Source organism: Medicago sativa, chromosome 1 (assembly GCF_051527215.1).
Source record: "Medicago sativa cultivar Bolivia chromosome 1, Bolivia_mono, whole genome shotgun sequence".
Taxonomy (NCBI): Eukaryota; Viridiplantae; Streptophyta; class Magnoliopsida; order Fabales; family Fabaceae; genus Medicago; species Medicago sativa.
Genome location: NC_140749.1, coordinates 20,388,477 through 20,406,602, shown reverse-complemented (window position 1 = coordinate 20,406,602; position 18,126 = coordinate 20,388,477). Strand labels below are relative to the sequence as shown.

Sequence of the window (18,126 nt, the reverse complement as noted above, 5' to 3'; positions counted from 1 at the left end):
GAAGTGTATTTTTGCACATTATTTTCCTATTATACCCTCATTTTAATCCACTAATAACTCCTATTTTTTTGCACACACTTTATGTTTCCAATAAATTTAATATGTAACAAAGAATTGTTAGTTACTACTCTCTTTCTATAACAAACTCCTATTTTTTTGTGCGCTTTATCTTTCTCTCATAAGAAACAATTTTCAATTTTCTAAATATTGTGCATATCTCTTTAATTATTTTAATTATTTTAAGTCTATATCAAAATTATTTCAACTTCACATTAATCGAAATCTAAGAAAAAATTAACTTTCCTCCAACTCCTTTAATCAAAATTAAGGCTTCAACCATTTCTCCCTCTTCACCTCCCATCAACAGTTCCAATGAGTCTTCCACTCTTTCTTCCTTTTGAACATTCATGGAGTCTTTTATTTTTTTTCTCATATATGTTCTTTTACTTTGCACTTGAAATTTTTAACAAGTGCTACTCATCTTATTTGTAATTTTAACTCTTCATGGAACCATTATCATAGGTTGCAAAATTTTGTTTAAATTTGAAGATAACAAGAAACAAATTTTGTTTTAAAACAAAACAAACGCACTTTGTTTAAAAAAACAAACTTTAATTTTCCAAATATATAACATTAATTAGTTTGATTGAAAAATATAAGATTGATTGAAAAAGGATATAATTGACAAATCATACCCTTAAAATACCAAAACCACGTTTAAACAGGAACGAAAAATTCACCCTAAAAAAGACAATTAAAAAGGAACGGAAGGAGTACTAGTTAGTTTTATCCCTATGTGATGTAATCTCAAATCCTTCGCCTTCTATTTATAATGAACCAACCTAGTAGTCAGCACTACACTACACCTTTCTCCATGGATTCCCAAGTATTTGCCCTACTATCCTTTGCCACCTTTTTCCTTGTCATGCTTGTGGCACTAAAAATAGGGAAGAATCTCAAGAAAAAAGGCTCAGCTCCAAACCTACCTCCAGGACCATGGAGGCTACCTATTATAGGACATATACACCATCTTGTTTCCTCTACACCACATCGAAAATTAAGAGACTTGGCCAAAATACATGGACCCTTGATGCAACTACAACTAGGAGAAATCTTTGCCATTGTTGTTTCCTCACCAGACTATGCTAAGGAAGTACTTAAAACCCATGATGTAATATTTGCATCTAGGCCTAAAATTTTGGCCATGGAAATACTATCATATGGATTCACAGATATTGGTTTTTCACCTTATGGAAATTATTGGAGACATTTACGTAAAATATGCACAATGGAGCTTTTATCACAAAAACGTGTGAGTTCATTCAAGCCAATAAGAGAAGAAGTGCTTACCAATCTCATCAAAAGGATTGGTTCCAAGCAAGGGTCATCCATCAACCTCACTGAACTTGTAGTTTCGTCAACATTTGCTATCATTTCAAAGGCTGCGTTTGGAAACAAATGCAAAGACCAAGAAGAGTTTGCGTGGTTGGGGAAGGGAGAATCAATTGCAGGAGGTTTTGAGATTGGTGAACTGTTTCCTTCAGCTAAATGGCTTCAACTTGTTTCTGGTTTGAGGCCTAAACTTGAGAGGTTGCATAGACGAATTGATCGTATACTTGAAAACATCATCATTGAACATAAAGAAGCAAAGTCAAAAGTAAAAGATGGACAAGAAGAAGCAGAAGAAGATTTGGTTGACGTTCTTCTAAAATTCCAAGGTGGCAATGATAATGACAAAGATATATGCTTAACTGACAACAACATCAAGGCTGTAATCCTGGTAAATACAATAACCCTTTAAGTATAATTTAGATGAATGTTAGATACTTATTATTATTATTATGATTATTACTATCATCATCATCATCATCATCCACGTTGAAGCAGGTTTTGGACTTCACTTGTATACCATTCAGGCGGAAATGTCATTGACATTAACCAATTCAATTGCGACACACAAGACAATTCAATTATTTTTCTCTCTTTCTTTCCTTCACATATTTTTACGTTTAAAAACATTGTATTGTCACGTCACGTATCACATTTGAATTGAAATTGTAAGAAGAAAAAAAGTATCACATTTGAATTGAACAATGTGAAGTTATGTCACATAAGTGCAGTCCTAGCTAGGTTTTTGATGTCTAGGTTACCATAATAGAATCACAATTAAGATTTGCATTTTAATTTTCAGGACATGTTTGGTGGAGGAGGTGATACATCGGGTTCTACCATAGTTTGGGCAATGGCAGAGTTGGTCAAGGATCCAAGAGTGATGAAGAAAGCACAAAATGAAGTTAGGGAAATGTTCAACACAAAAGGAATTGTTGATGAGAACTATATTAATGAACTCAAATATTTGAAGTCAATTGTGAAAGAGACCTTAAGGTTACACCCTCCAACCCCACTTTTAGTTCCAAGAGAATGTGCACAAGCATGTGAGATTGATGGGTATCATATACCAATCAAAAGCAAGGTGATAGTGAATGTATGGGCAATTGGAAGAGATCCAAAGTACTGGACTGAACCAGAGAGGTTTTATCCGGAGAGATTCATTGGTAGCTCCGTCGACTACAAAGGGACTAATTTTGAGTACATTCCTTTCGGCGCTGGAAGAAGAATATGTCCAGGCATCACGTTTGGTTTGATAAATGTTGAGTTGGCACTTGCATTATTGTTGTATAACTTTGATTGGAGGCTTCCCAATGGAATGAAAGGTGAGGATTTGGACATGACTGAGCAATTTGGAGTTACCATCAAAAGAAAAGATGACTTATACTTGATACCTACTGCTCCTCTTCCTTCTATGGTATAAACCATGCAAGCAAAAGAAAACATCGTAGTTGAGCTAAGGACTTTCTAAATTTGTTGTTCCGCATTTAGTTTTCAAATAAAACTTCTCTATGTTTGGGTTTATTAGGGTTGGGGACTTTCTGAATTATTATTGTTGACATATTTTAAAGTGAATTATGATGTTTGGAATAAACGGTATATGAATATATATACTTTTGTAATAATAGAATTGAGAAAAATTGAAAATGAATAAATGATTGTTCTTTCGCCTATACCCCCTTTCTTTTCCCCCCCTTAAAATCTTATATAAGGTGATTCATACTCGTTGGGACTAATATGTTGGTCTTAAAGTATCCACAATGGTAAGTAAATCAATGGGTAAACATTTACCTTTTTCATGTATGTTGCTCATGTGTGAACTCAACAATGAAAAAATTGGTGCAATGTCAAAATGACTCACTTTATAGCCAGTGCAAAGAAAATGTGAACGTACGTAGTTTAGAATTTGTGGTCTAAGTTTTGGTGGTTTGAGTGAAAATTAAAATGTGGATGATCCCATGTAAAAATCTATGTAGCAGCCAAAATGAGTGGAAATCTATTTTTGATGATGGTGAAAAAAGTTCTTTTTATAAAAGCAATGGGAAGGGCAGAGGTGTCACTATAGAAACATGTGGTCCTGATCATGCATAAAATCTAGATTTGGACTATCTTGTGCTCTCATACTCTCTCTTACGGAGGTTGAAGACAATGTTATAAAAAAAAAAATAATACAGTGTGGAAAGACCATAGTAAAATTATGCTTCTTTAATCTAATGACAAATAATGAACTTACCCATACTTTTGCATTATGAAGCACGGAAACTCCTCAGATTAGACGTGTCTCGGTGTCGAACACACGTCGGTGTCTGACACCGACACAACACCGACACATATGATTACACTGAATTATGTAATTTTTACAAATTATTAACGATATCGGCATGTCAGTGTCTGTATCGTGTCGGGTGCCTGTATCCGTGTTTCATAGTTTTTCCACCCTAAATGCCCCAAACATAGACCTATTGGCAATTTGAAATACTCTAAGAGTGCATTCCCTGGTATAAAGACAAAAAAATTATAAAGAAAGTCGTTGAAAGCGTGAAGCAAATAAATAAATCGTTGATTAAGATTTAGATGCCAAAGATCAAGATTTTAAATTGTTGTAGCAGGTGTGTAGTTGCATCGAGATTCTTAATAATGTAAAAAACAAAACTATAGAGATCCCAAAAATCTTGACATCTATGTCAGCCCTTGTTGCCAACCAATTTTTTTATGATAGTTGACAACTATTTTCTTTTTATTTTGCTATTGGTCTAATAACCAACACATACTCAAATAAAAACACAATGAAATAAGTGTGGAATGCAGAGACCCGAGATCAAACCTAGAACACCACGTAACTTCACAACCAAACCACTAGACCGTAATAACCGGAACCAACATCTGAAATACCACATAAAATGTCCTCGCAACTTAACGATTATTTAAAATAATCATATAGCAGTGCAGTGCTGTAATACACATTACTAGTTGGTTTTATCTCAATCTCATCATCACCTTCACATATATTTAAAACCTTGATTTTTTTTTTTGTTGGACAAATTCAAAACCTTTGTTGATAGCTAGCACTATACTACTCCTTTCTAGTTGGTTAACTCCATGGATTTCAATTTTTTTGACTTACTAATAGTCCTTGCCTCCTTTTTCCTCTTCATACTTGTTGCACTGAAAATAGGGAAGAATCTCAAGGAAAAAAGATCAGCTCCAAAGCTACCACCAGGACCATGGAAGCTACCTATTATAGGAAACATACATCATCTAGTTACTTCTACACCGCATCGAAAATTAAGAGACTTAGCCAAAATTTATGGACCTTTGATGCACCTACAACTTGGAGAGATCACTGCAATTGTTGTTTCCTCACCAGAATATGCTAAGGAGATACTTAAAACCCATGATGTCATATTTGCATCTAGGCCTAAACTTCTAACTATAGAAATATTGTCATATGATTACACAGATATTGCTTTTTCGCCTTATGGAAATTATTGGAGACAATTACGAAAAATATGCACAATGGAGCTTTTCACGCAAAAGCGTGTTAGTTCGTTTCAACCAATAAGAGAAGAAGAGCTCACCAATCTCATAAAAAAGATTGATTCGCAACAAGTGTCGCCGGTCAATATAACTCAGCTTGTAGTTTCATCAACATTTGCTATCATTACAAAGGCCGCGTTTGGCAGCAAAGGCAAAGGCAGAGAAGAGTTCGGATCTATTGGAAATGGAGAATCAATTGCAGGAGGTTTTGACATAGCTGAATTATTTCCTTCAGCGAAATGGCTTCAACGTGTTTCCGGTTTGAGGCCTAAACTTGAGAGGTTGCATAGACAAATTGATCAAATACTGGAAAACATTGTCATTGAACATAAAGAATCAAAGTCAAAAGCAAATGAAAGTCAAGGTGGAGAAGAAGATCTGGTAGACGTTCTTCTAAAATTCCAAGGTGGTAATGATGGTGACCAAGATATATGTTTAACAGATAACAATATCAAGTCTATAATCCTGGTAAGGATAATAAACCCCTTGATGTAGAGCTTAGATGAATGTTTGATACTTTAGAGCAATACTACTATTTGCCATGTTAATAGTTAAAACAAGATATTTCTTTTTTAAAAAAAAGTTAGCAATGTGTCGCTACGTTTTTGAGGTCTTGATGCAGCGATAGAATCACAATACCTTGTGATGACCAATTGGATGCCATCAAAATATCTCTTTTAGCTCTCTCTGTTGATATCCTTGCATTTTTCTTTGCAGAATATCGTTGGTGCTGGAGGTGATACATCAGCTTCTACTATAATTTGGGCAATGTCAGAGTTGGTAAGGGATCAAAGAGTGATGAAGAAAGCACAAGATGAGGTAAGAGAAATATTCAACGTGAAAGGAAACGTTGAAGAAAATTGTATAAATGAACTCACTTATTTGAAGTCAGTTGTGAAAGAGACCTTAAGGTTACACCCTCCAGGTCCTCTTTTACTTCCAAGAGAATGTGGACAAGCATGTGAGATTGATGGGTATCATATACCGATCAAAAGCAAGGTGATAGTCAATGCATGGGCGATTGGAAGAGATCCAAAGTACTGGACTGAACCAGAGAGGTTTTATCCAGAGAGATTCATCGGTAACTCTATTGACTACAGAGGGAATAATTTTGAGTACATTCCTTTTGGTGCTGGAAGAAGAATATGTCCAGGTAGCACATTTGGTTTGATATATGTTGAGTTTGCACTTGCATTGATGTTGTATCACTTTGATTGGAAGCTTCCCAATGGAAGGAAAGGTGAGGACTTAGACATGACTGAGCAATTTGGAGCGACCGTCAAAAGAAAAGATGACTTGTATTTGATACCTACAGCTCCTCTTCGTTCTGTGGCAAGATAAAACCATACATACAAGCAAAGGCTTATAAGTATAACCTTGAATCTGTTGTTCCATATTTACTTTTGAAATAAAGCTCTGTTCATCTTTGTTGGTATAGGCTTAGGACTTTCTAAATTTCAGTGTGTCCAGTCTCGGCAGAAACTGTATTAGGAGCCAAAATGCTGACAAAGTAAATTTAGTTTTCGATAAACTGCATGAAGCATTTATGAATTTAGTTTAAATGACTATTCTTTCTCCTGAATTAATATGGTCCTTGAGCATCCCCTACAGAAGGTGTACCATAATGTGGCTCTGTTACAAATTCTTACAAGCCCTATACTAATCACAAATTTAAAATTTGAAAGTAGCATCAACCATGAAATCAGGATATACAATGCAAATCCCTCAATAAACTCAAAACTTATCCGTGTAAATGGTTCGCATGTGAACGATGAAAAATATTAGTATTATTGAACATGTCTCAGTTTATATAGCTAGTGTAAAGAAAATGTAAGCATAGTTTAGAATTTGCAGTTTGAGTAAAATCAAAATGTGGATGGATGTTCCAAGGTGAAAAACTGTGTACTAGCCAAAATGAGTGGAAATCGTTTTTTATGATAGTGAACCAATAAGTTGAGAATTAAAAAGTGTGCATTAAGTCTGAAAGAAAGACATTTAGAATGGTGTTTGCAGGTGAAGAGCGACGGTGACCGACTTAACTTATCGGTTCGTTCAGCTGGAAAATCTCACACAACCTTCCATGGTACAAAAAGTACAAACTACAAACATACTATGTAAAGTATAGGGGGGAAAAGTGATGTAGTATTTCAATAAATCATTTGACTATTTTTTTCTTCATTGGAATAGACCTTGGAGGAGGGAAGGTTTCCTCTAAATAAGTAAACAAAAAGTCTGCATATAACTTAGTTACACACCTCAATAAGGTTTGAAATTGCTTAAAAAGCACAAAAAAACTGCAGAAGACTACATATCCTTAAAAATAATAATTTTCATCTACTTCTTTCTACCCTTATTTTTTTTGTGTGAAACCACAAACCATCCATCATCTGCTTTACCAGCAACCTCTGGCTGAGATCCGTTAACCGGCTTGTTCGCAGAATTCATGTTGGATTCGGATTTTGAATTGTCCACATCCATGTTTGCAGCATTATCATCCTCAATAATGTTTTCATCAGAATTGTGCTTCGGCTGAGACCCATTAACCGGCCTGTTCACGGAATTTGTGTTAGATTCGGATTTTGAATTGTCCACATCCATGTTTGCAGAATTATTATCTTCGTCGCCAGAACCACTATCCTCATCATCAGAATCACTATCTTCATCGTCTCCATCAGCATTCACAACCTAGCATAACATAAAATGTTGGACATCAATTCAAGTAAATAGAAGGACCATCTAAGAAATGTGTATCCATCAACCAAACATGCTTAAGTAACATATATAGCAAACTGACAATTACCATCATTTAGCCCTATGTTAAGAAATTAACAACATAAAAGTTGTTCACATGATCAACAATCAAGTCTGTTCCTACTTGTTTTTCTTGGCTACATAGAGCAATCGAAGTTACAGTTACAGAATGTATATTAAGTTCGCAAATAGATAATTTCCATCTAAATTAAAGGTTTGATCTAAATTTGTTTATGGAGGGGGGCTGATGGCCAAGAATTTAAAAGAAATAAAGGCCTAAGAATTGGGGTGAATGAAGGAAGGTAAGCTAGAATGCAAGCAAGGAAGGGTGCACCAACAATTCAAACTCAGATGCTCGAATTTTATATCAATGAATCATCAGAACTCAAAAGCCTCTAAATTTTTGCAGTGAAAACTTCTCCGTAGACTAAAATACCCAATAAAGCCAAACCACCTAATGAAACCATACTATAATATGGAATAAGATAAGAAGAGCCCAAATTAGAATATGATCCGTAAAATTATAAAATCATACTATAAGTAAATAATGCAATCAACAACCTTCAGCTGCGGGATCAAGCAGTCCCTAAATTTGATCACTTCTTTTTAACATGGTACAAGAGCAGTTTACATCATTTCAATTTTCATAAATACCATGTAAAAAAAGATTATAACTTTCATCAGATTCTTCAATACCACTGTCAAGTGGCAACAACCGCAATTGATCAAGCCGAACGTAGACAACTCAAGTAGGTATTTGGCCAAATACGTCAGAGAGGCTAGAGGTTTTGGCCAAAGGGGAGAGAATTGAGGTGTGGACTGTGGAGGAATATTGAAGGGAAATCTGATAGGAAATGGTACAAATAAATTTGTTTAGAATTATGTTGACAGAAGAGTGTCTCTCTGAAGGTTAAGCTTGGTTTAGAGGATTTTCTGTAACTTGAATACTACTACACACATTTGCATCTCTTCACTGTTTCTGTGATGCATGAGGTTATAGAATAGGACAACCAAATCATTAATCACATCAATTAATAATTCAATATTCTTCTCGCTTAAAACACCATAGCAAGGTCCTCGTGAGTTTAGCTCAGTTGGCAGGGACGTTGCATATTATATGCAGGGGCCGGGGTTCGAACCCCGGACACCCCACTTATTCACCTTTATGAGGTGAATTTCTAGCCACTAGGCTACTAGACCAACAAAAAAAAAAAAACACCATAGAGTGTAGACATTTAAAAAATCTAAATCAATCATACTTATAAGTTAGAAATTTATAGAACAGTTAAGTTCCATTCCAAATGCATTGTGCCTTAATTTACCTTTCCCACGGGAGGATGAGCAACTTGATTACGACTAGCTTCCCTGAGACGCTCGACAGACTTAAAATTACCAACTAAGCATTCTTCGTGCATTTTCATTAGTACTTTAGCTACCTACATAATCACAAACATGTACATAAAAATTAAAAGCAATTAAACTATATGCAAACACATACATACATGTTTTTCACCAAGTAACAAGTCACATAATATGCAATACTCAAATTCTATATGACTAATTCCCAAAAGCATATCACAATACTCGTCGGCAAATAGGTGTAAGTGTAACCAAAGGTCAACAACCTCCATCTAGGCCACAATATCAATGTGACTGCAATTGAGGTCGCATTTGTGGTTACACCAAGGCTCAAACCTATTTGACAAAACTGGGGAAGAGTGAATTATCATTATTAATTGTAATAACACTAACACTAATAGTCATTTGAAACTTTTCTAAGAGATTTGAACTCCCTTGAGGTTATCAACAATGTTTTTACCACTGAATTGAAACCTAAACTACAAACCACATTTTAAATTCTTGATGAAAACATAATTGCTAAACAGTTGTGTTATTTGACAATTAAAAGACAGACAAACACAGTACATATTTATCTTCATCTTATTGAAAAATTACTGTATTTGAACATTAAAATACATACACCATATGAGTTTATCTGTCTTATTTTTCATCTTCTATACACACGAAAATATGATCCCGTATTTGTCATAACAAAACTATATATCTTAAAAAGGTAATGAAGTAAATAGAGACCTCTTCAACGCTACCCTCTTGATGCACAAGTTTGAAAGAATCCATGGCTTGATGAAGTAAAGTTTCAAGGTCATAAACATCAAGGTTTTTGGAATGAGTGAACCAAGAAAGAATGTTGGAAGCGAGTTTTTGAGCTTCTAGGTGAGAGTTACCGTCGCACCATCCTTCTTCAATGGCGTATTGGAGTGCAGACCAACGTCCCAAAACCAAACTAATTCCTTCTTTGAATACTTGTATCCATTCTCCTCCGTTAGGACATGCCATTTCCGCAACGAATGTGAGGTTGAGAATTAGGGTTTATGTATGCTGGTGGAGAATGAAGATGGTGTTACCTGGAATGGGTACGTGAAATTATGAGGCCGTCAAGGTTATAATGGGAAGATTATTACTTTTCCCACCTTATTTGTTACTCGTCGCCCTATTTTATTCCCAAAATGTCTTTTGAATTTTATAATCCGAATTTAATTCCCAGAAATTTTCGGATTTTATAATCCGAAAATACTTTTTACCAGAATTTAAATACATTTTAGTTACATTTTATTTTATTTTATATTATTTAACACTACCAAAAAAAAAAGATGTCAAAATCATAAAATAAATGCAAAATAAACAAAAATACAAGAACAAAATTTATACACATAAAATCTTATTTTATTATTATATCGATATATTTACAATAAGGTATGTTTTTTGTTTAGGGAAGGGAGATTGGGATAAATTTATTTTATTATTATATTGATATATTTGCAATAAGGTATGTTTTTTTGTCTAGGGAAGGGAGATTGGGATAAATTTAAATATGTTTCACAAGAAGATGGAGGTGATGGGGTAAAGTAAAGGTAAACTAGTGGTGCAAGCTAAACTAGTTGAGAATTAGGGTTTATGTATGTTGGTGGAGAATGAAGATGGTGTTACGTGGAACGGGTACGTGAAATTATGAGGACATGAAGGGTATAATGGGAATGGATCAGTTATGAGCATGTATAGAGCTGGGTATGTGGGTATTGTGTAGGGCGGTCGGCTTACCTGCCCGAATAAATTCACATGTTATATGGATTGGACTGACCCATATACAAATTATAACTAAGTTGTAATATGTTGATCTGAGTAAAGTCATGTTGGTCCACGTGAGCATAGTTCCGGGGTTCGAACCCCGGATATCTCACTTATTCACCTTGAAAATGGTGAATTCTAACTATTAAGTTACTTAACCAAAAAAAAGTCGTGTTGTGCAAATATGATGTTAAAAATAATAATACAACTTAAAAAAAGGGAACAAATCATGCTGGTACATTACGAAAAATTTCCTTGTAAACAACATTGTATTTAGGATGATTTGAATGATTCAAAAATTCACCATATACTAACAGATACAGGTGTTTCATTTGTTGAAACTGACATTAAATATATTGTCGGTTGGTTAGTGATGACAGATGGATACGGCGTGATAACTTATTGTTCGGTTACTGCACTGATGGTGTGGATAATGAATGGTGATAGTGAACAGAGAAGTGAGAGAGAGGGAAATGGAACAATGGAAAAAAAATGGTGTATTGAAGTTGAAAAAAAAAAGATGACATAGATAAAGTAACGTTTTTGGAAAATGAAAAAGAAATTAAAGTGGGGGACACAAAATTAATTGTGAGATTTGAATTAGGTTTAGGGTTTTCATATTAGCGAGTACAAATAAATAAATTGTGATTCATATGCTTGGAGTGGTGACAATTTTCAAGGATTCATCAGATGAGTGAATTATAAAGGGGGAGTCAGTTATGTAAAACCACCCACTACACATTAGTTATGCTTGGAGCGTTACCTATTTTCAATGATTTATGAGATTATGGAAAACAGAACATAAAGGGCAACAACAAAGACACCTATTTATAAGAAGAGATTGAGAATTTGAAAGTTATCATGAAAAACCACCCACGATGCTTGGAGTCATGGCTATTTTCAAGGATTTATCTAAACCCACTACACATCAGTCATGGTTGGAGTGGCTATTTTCAAGGGTTTTCAAGCAACAACATTGTACGTGTTCAGGGTCAAGACTATATTTTCAAGGATTTATGAAAGGCCACTACACATCAGTCATGCTTAGCGTGGCTATTTTCTAGGAACAACATTTGCACGTGTGTTCAGGCTGAAAAAAAAACTACCTAAGCAGTGTTTAAGGATACAATAACAAAAATACGTTGAGGTGGCAATTTTCCCTATTTTTTAGGACTAAATCACTATTAGAAATTATAACCATTGCCAATCCTAACCTATATCAGAAAATGTGAAGACTGTATATTTGAAAATTCAAGGATTGAGAAACAATCTTAATTGAATTGAAAAATCATAAAATCCCCAAATTTTGAAACCCTAATCACTATCCAGAAAATCAAAATGAATAAAATAATAAAATAGCATTGATATCAAAATTAGTTTAGTGCCATTAATAAGTTATCATGGACGAAATATGCATCAGAATCATATTTTTGCGGAGAAATCGAAGGAAAAGGGGGAAGAAAGGGTTGGAAATGGTTGATTTCTGGGTTGAGATCGCATGAATAAGGGGAGAACATAACTTCATAACCGTATAACGTTAAAGTCGGGAAGGAAGGGAAAAGAGATTAATTGCCTTTTAAAATGTCTGTTTGGTATAGGATATGCATTAGTGGAAGTGATATTATAACACTAAAACAGCTATTGGTCAAGTGGTCAAAATGCTTGGATGGAGGCAATGGGTTGCGAGTTCAACTCTCTGTAGAGACATTTCATAAAGATTTTTTAAACCTCTCAAAAAAGGCAGGATTAGGGTTAATTAAAGTGGGGGACACAAAGGTAATTGTGAGATTAGGTTTAGGGTTTTTATATTAGGCATGCATTGTGAACCTTCGTATTATATATTAAGATAAGATGTATTTGTTAAATTAAAAGCATGTTATTTGTTAAATTAAAAGCATGTTATTTTTCAGAATTTCAGAAAGATTTTTTAAACCTCTCAAAAAAAGCAGGATTAGGGTTAATTAAAGTGGGGGACACAAAGGTAATTGTGAGATTAGGTTTAGGGTTTTATATTAGGCATGCATTGTGAACCTTCGTATTATATATTAAGATAAGATGTATTTGTTAAATTAAAAGCATGTTAAATTAAAAGCAAAATTATATTAGGCATACATTGTGAACTTTCGTATTAAAAGCATGTTAAATTAAAAGCAAAATTATATTAGGCATGCATTGTGAACTTTCGTATTATATATTAAGATGTATTTGTTAAATTAAAAGCAAAATAACATCAAGAGAATATAAAATGTCTCAACCAAATTGGCACCATTCATAGTATCTAATCTATGGTCAAATATTCATATAAAATATTTTTAAAAAAAATACACAACCTACGAATTTAAAAAAAAAATACACAACCTACGAATTGATATAATAAAAGATTATTTAAAGACTTTTTTTAAGGAAGATTTTTTTTAAGAGACTTCATTATCTATATTGTATATCTATATCTATTCTATGTTATATATATAAAGTGGGGGACACAAAGGTAATTATGAGATTAGGTTTAGGGTTTTATATTAGGCATGCATTGTGAACCTTCGTATTATATATTAAGATGTATTTGTTAAATTAAAAGCAAAATAACATCAAGAGAATATAAAATGTCTCAACCAAATTGGCACCATTCATAGTATCTAATCTATGGTCAAATATTCATATAAAATATTTTTAAAAAAAATACACAACCTACGAATTGATATAATAAAAGATTATTTAAAGACTTTTTTTTAAGGAAGATTTTTTTTAAGAGACTTCATTATCTATATTGTATATCTATATCTATTCTATGCTATATATATAGAAAATAGCATGTTTTGGCTCTTTTGGATTGACTTTTTTGTTATTCCAATTATATACATAAACATATTTTCATATACTAATGTTCTATTGTTGGTGTATTAAAAAAGACAAGAATTTTTATTATATTTGTTCTATTATTGTTGTCAATATGAAAAGATAAATATGATTTTTTTCTTTAAGAAAAATGGTTTGTTGAGTTTGTTACATTTGAAAGTCATAAATATCTATACTTTTTTTTTTGACAAGTATCTATACTTATAATTTTAATCTATATCAAAAAAATTATATAAAATATTGTTTGTAATTTACAAGCAAATTTATATAAAATATCGTAGATAATATACACCGTTAGCGCAATAAAAAAAGCGGAAAGACGAGCATGTGAGTAAAATATCTATACTTATATTATTTTATTTTATATTTTACATATATGATTTCATATAAAGTAATATATCATATATGTAAAATATAAAATAAAATAATATAATATAAAATTATCTTAAATTTTATTTGTAATGATAATTGATAATTGATAAAGGGTGACACCACAAGATATTGCGAGATAGATTGCTTTGTATATTAAAAATGACTTTATATTGATCCAACGGTTAACAAGTATATACAATAACAATTATTTTACTTTTGTAAAAAAGAAAATTATTTTACTAAGTATGATTCATTTTTTTTTTCCAATGAAAAATAAAACAACCAAAATCTCTAACTAATTAATATTTTTAAATAATATTGTTATGTAAAATATTTTGTTGAGATGTATTCTGAACAAATTTTTTATTTCAAAAAATAGCTAGATTAAAGAAATTTTCTAAATGACTTGGATTTTTAGATTTTCTGATAAATTCTTAACGATTTTTTTGCTGTTAAAACTACTTAACAATATATAAAAACAACTCTGACAGCTAAAAATAGGAGTCAACATATGTGTTGGGATTGTTAAAAAAAGTATAAAACATGCAATATTTACACATCAAAGTTATGTCAATCTTTTAGATTTCAGCTATAAAAGTAGGCAACATGCAAGATTTCCACATCCTCACAAAATTGAATTCTACAAATTTTTAACTTCAATTCCAAAGAATTCAATAAGGAAAAATAATCTTCGCTACGGTATTTACACAATTATTTTTCCTACTTCGTTTGAAACACTTATTTTAATTTTCATTATTAATTTACACAAAATAATAACAGTAGATGCATTATCCATAACCAATGATGTAACAATAATCATTTGCATGCAGGTAAACATGAGATTAATCTCTAAATCGTTTATTTTCTCATTATCAATACTTGTGATGCTATCAAGCACAACTTATTCACAACCACAGTCTCCAAAAGTTATTCAATCAACAACATATTTGTCAAAAGAGTTTGAAATAGGGCCTGGAGAAGTCGCGGCAAAACAAATGTTTGATATTGAATTTCCAAAGGGTCATGTTGGAATCAAGAGCTTTGATGTTGATCTAGTTGATGAACATAGAAACTCTGTACCATTGTATGAAACTTACATTCATCATTGGTATATTTTAAAATATATTATAAAGAAGAATATGTCAGTGTCACAAGATCCAAATGATCATACCAAACCTTCTGGGGATCCCATTTTCAAACGAAATGATGGAACATGCAACAATGGTATTCTTCCACATCAATGGGGTTCTGGAAGTGAAACCCGAGGAACAATTACAAAACTTCCATATCCATTTGCGGTTGAAGTAGGTAACCCTGCAAATATTACAGAAGGGTGGGAAGAGAAATGGTTGTTGGGTCTGCTCGTCATTGATACACGAGGCGCTAAAAATAAGAAAATTTGCATTCAATGTAGGTGTGACCAGTTTAATCTGCCTAAAAATTTTTATGATGTGACATTTGGATTCCATGGAAAAGTGACTCCTGAATATAAAGCAGGAGTCCTCTGTTGCCAAGATAAGTTTCAGTGCAAAATGAGAAAGGGATTTCAAGCACCAAGGAGAAATCTTGCCATAAGATACAACATAACCTGGGTTAACTGGGACCAACACCAAATTCCAGTTAGATTTTATTTACTTGACGTCACTGATCGGGTAAGAACAAATGGTTCTGAAATAATCCACGATTGTCAGGTAAGCATGTAATTTAAATTATTATTTTTTATTTTGTGGTTAATTAAATTATGTCATGACCAATATGATGTCATGACTAGAGCTGTCAAAACGGGCTACCTGGCCCGTTTCGGGCCGGCCCGAGCGGGTTGCGGGCTTTTTTGGGCCGAGCTAAAAAGCCCGGTTTAAATACGGGCTGGAATAATAGAGCCCGAACCCGGCCCTATACGGGCTAACGGGCCAGCCCGCATGCACTTAAAAAAAAATCTTTTAATGATCCTAATTCTTAACAACTTGCAAAAGCTAAAAAAACATAAACAAATCACAAAGCTATATGGACATAATTACACAATTTATAGCATGTTCACATAGCTATATAATTTATGCAACTTTTACTTGTAGAATTACAACCACAGAGTTTATAGCTTAATCAAAACAATTTTTTTTTTGAAAGAAGAACATTTAAAAAGTTAACATCTGATATTCCAGTAGCATATTCACATAGCTATATAATTTATAATCACACAGTTTATAGCATGTCCATAACAACAAATACAATACAACTCAACAATTCTTGATATTCTAGTGTCGTTCAAAGCTCATTGGCTCTTCGCATTCAAGCATGAGCAACAGAGCACCATATCAAATAATTCAAATGAATAAGCAAACAACAAATTAATCAAAGGTTCTTAGAATAAATCCTTGAACAGTTCAAACAAAGAAGAAGAAGAAGATAACATTGGAAGAAATCCGTAATAAGGATTTGCCAATTGAGCCAGTCCACACACACCACACCAAACTGAACCCAACTTGTAGTTTTTTTTTTTCCGGGCTTCCGGGCTGCCCGTAGCCCGAACGAGTAACGGGCTTTTTCAGACCGGGCTAAAAAGCCCAGAATTCATTCGGGCTGCAATTTTTTGGCCCAAGCCCTACGTTTTATTCGGGCTTTAGGGCCGGCCCATTCGGACCAGTCCGTTTTGACAGCTCTAGTCATGACCAATATCAGGGAAACTCTATTTACTATCATAGAATACTAAAAACTATCATTTGCATGTAAAAAGAAAATAAGATAATTTCTTAAACCTTATGATAATTTTTTTTATTACTTTGCACGTAAGATACGAGTGATCCAAAAAGATTTCTAAATTTATTACAGGCAGAGTTTACTATTCCAAAAAATAATAGTACAAACCTTTTCCACGTTCAAAAAGCAAGCATACCTATGGAGAAAGGTGGTTATCTTATCTACGCCTCTGGTCATGCACATACAGGTGTTGTTAATGCAACATTATACGGACAGGTAAAGTTTACTATTATTCATTTGAATAAATTTTGAATTTTGTTAAATATTGGTGTGTTATCTCAATGTATTTCTTAAACGATAATACGTTTTCTTGATTCCATATATAGTTAAATTAATCTTGTGATAATGCTTTATTAATTTTTTTTTTTATATTTTGGATTAATTAATTAGGATGGAAGGACTTTGTGTACATCGACACCAACATATGGAACGGGAAAAGAAGCAGGAAATGAGAAAGGTTACCTTGTTGGAATGTCAGTATGTTATCCAAAACCAGGTTCAATGAAGATTGATGATGGTGAAACCGTGACCGTAGAATCAATATATAAAAATGAATTTCTCCCTGCAGTTATGGGAGATATGCACTTCTATTTGGCTGATCAATTGCCGTATGAAGCATAGAAATCAAACTTCTATGAATTTATAAATTTTTTATTAGATATACTTGTCATTGATACCATTAATGTAACACCATAAACCCAAATTTTAGATACTTAATAAAATAAATTATTTACGAATGATTTTGACAGCAGACTTAAATTAAGTATAAAAAATTAATTTTAAATAAAAGGCTTAGGATGTTACAAAACATTTATATGATGTCCTAAATTAAAATATCTTGGAGCAAAAGGAACCAAAGTTTATCAAACTATTTATGATCTAAGAGACAATTGGCTTTCTCTATAAAATAATTTACAAAATAATACTATTGATCCAATAGTTTTACCTACCATAAAATTGTTCAAGACTATATAAAATATCACGGACACATTCCTTACACAATTTGAATCATCGACCGACAATCTACAAGAGTCGTGCTTTCGTAAACATGCACACATAAATAATGAAGGGGTGAGTAGTCAAAAAAATTGAAAGATAATACATAAGTAATAAGAACATTGAGTATGCATATATATCATATAATCACGAATGTGCATCATATCATGCATGAAAATGTGATAAATTTATAATATAGATTAATTTTGAACCATGATATTGTGTTCTTACTAGTCCTAAAATAAAATGTTTGGATGTTTTGACAAATAGAGGCACTTAGACTAGAATCTGAAACACTTAAGAACATAGTAACCTTGTAAAAAG

The 18,126-nt window shown here is 32.9% G+C and overlaps 4 protein-coding genes across 4 annotated transcripts; 3 read left to right on the top strand and 1 right to left on the bottom strand.

Moving 5' to 3' along the window:
- Nucleotides 1-837: 837 nt before the first annotated feature.
- On the top strand, nt 838-3,054 carry LOC146953490 (cytochrome P450 71D11-like). The gene is made up of 2 exons (XM_085710296.1): nt 838-1,780; nt 2,192-3,054. The coding sequence occupies exons 1-2, from the start codon at nt 875-877 to the stop codon at nt 2,810-2,812; spliced, it is 1,527 nt and encodes a 508-aa protein (XP_085566422.1). The 5' UTR covers nt 838-874; the 3' UTR covers nt 2,813-3,054.
- A 1,001-nt stretch (nt 3,055-4,055) lies between these two features.
- On the top strand, nt 4,056-6,353 carry LOC146953489 (cytochrome P450 71D9-like). The gene is made up of 2 exons (XM_085710287.1): nt 4,056-5,394; nt 5,644-6,353. Exons 1-2 carry the CDS (start codon nt 4,489-4,491, stop codon nt 6,265-6,267), a joined length of 1,530 nt encoding a protein of 509 aa, XP_085566413.1. The 5' UTR covers nt 4,056-4,488; the 3' UTR covers nt 6,268-6,353.
- Nucleotides 6,354-7,051: 698 nt separating this feature from the next.
- LOC146953488 (uncharacterized) lies at nt 7,052-10,127 on the bottom strand. The gene is made up of 3 exons (XM_085748114.1): nt 9,772-10,127; nt 9,000-9,113; nt 7,052-7,611 (listed from the first exon to the last, which is right to left on the bottom strand). Exons 1-3 carry the CDS (start codon nt 10,033-10,035, stop codon nt 7,261-7,263), a joined length of 729 nt encoding a protein of 242 aa, XP_085604240.1. The 5' UTR covers nt 10,036-10,127; the 3' UTR covers nt 7,052-7,260.
- Nucleotides 10,128-14,888: 4,761 nt separating this feature from the next.
- LOC146953487 (uncharacterized) lies at nt 14,889-17,427 on the top strand. Its single transcript, XM_085748076.1, has 3 exons — nt 14,889-15,743; nt 16,879-17,022; nt 17,197-17,427. The coding sequence occupies exons 1-3, from the start codon at nt 14,889-14,891 to the stop codon at nt 17,425-17,427; spliced, it is 1,230 nt and encodes a 409-aa protein (XP_085604202.1).
- The last annotated feature ends 699 nt before the right edge of the window (nt 17,428-18,126 follow it).

Bases quoted from the DNA above. Each gene is read 5' to 3' on its own strand.
- LOC146953490 (XM_085710296.1), top strand. From the start codon at position 875: ATGGATTCCCAAGTATTTGCCCTACTATCCTTTGCCACCTTTTTCCTT. The intron at 1,781-2,191 runs GTAAATACAATA...TTTAATTTTCAG, and splicing joins ACATCAAGGCTGTAATCCTG to GACATGTTTGGTGGAGGAGG.
- LOC146953489 (XM_085710287.1), top strand. From the start codon at position 4,489: ATGGATTTCAATTTTTTTGACTTACTAATAGTCCTTGCCTCCTTTTTC. The intron at 5,395-5,643 runs GTAAGGATAATA...TTTTCTTTGCAG, and splicing joins ATATCAAGTCTATAATCCTG to AATATCGTTGGTGCTGGAGG.
- LOC146953488 (XM_085748114.1), bottom strand. From the start codon at position 10,035: ATGGCATGTCCTAACGGAGGAGAATGGATACAAGTATTCAAAGAAGGA. The intron at 9,114-9,771 runs GTCTCTATTTAC...GTGATTATGTAG, and splicing joins AAGAGGGTAGCGTTGAAGAG to GTAGCTAAAGTACTAATGAA. The intron at 7,612-8,999 runs GTAAATTAAGGC...ATGTTATGCTAG, and splicing joins CTCATCCTCCCGTGGGAAAG to GTTGTGAATGCTGATGGAGA.
- LOC146953487 (XM_085748076.1), top strand. From the start codon at position 14,889: ATGAGATTAATCTCTAAATCGTTTATTTTCTCATTATCAATACTTGTG. The intron at 15,744-16,878 runs GTAAGCATGTAA...AATTTATTACAG, and splicing joins AAATAATCCACGATTGTCAG to GCAGAGTTTACTATTCCAAA. The intron at 17,023-17,196 runs GTAAAGTTTACT...TTAATTAATTAG, and splicing joins ATGCAACATTATACGGACAG to GATGGAAGGACTTTGTGTAC.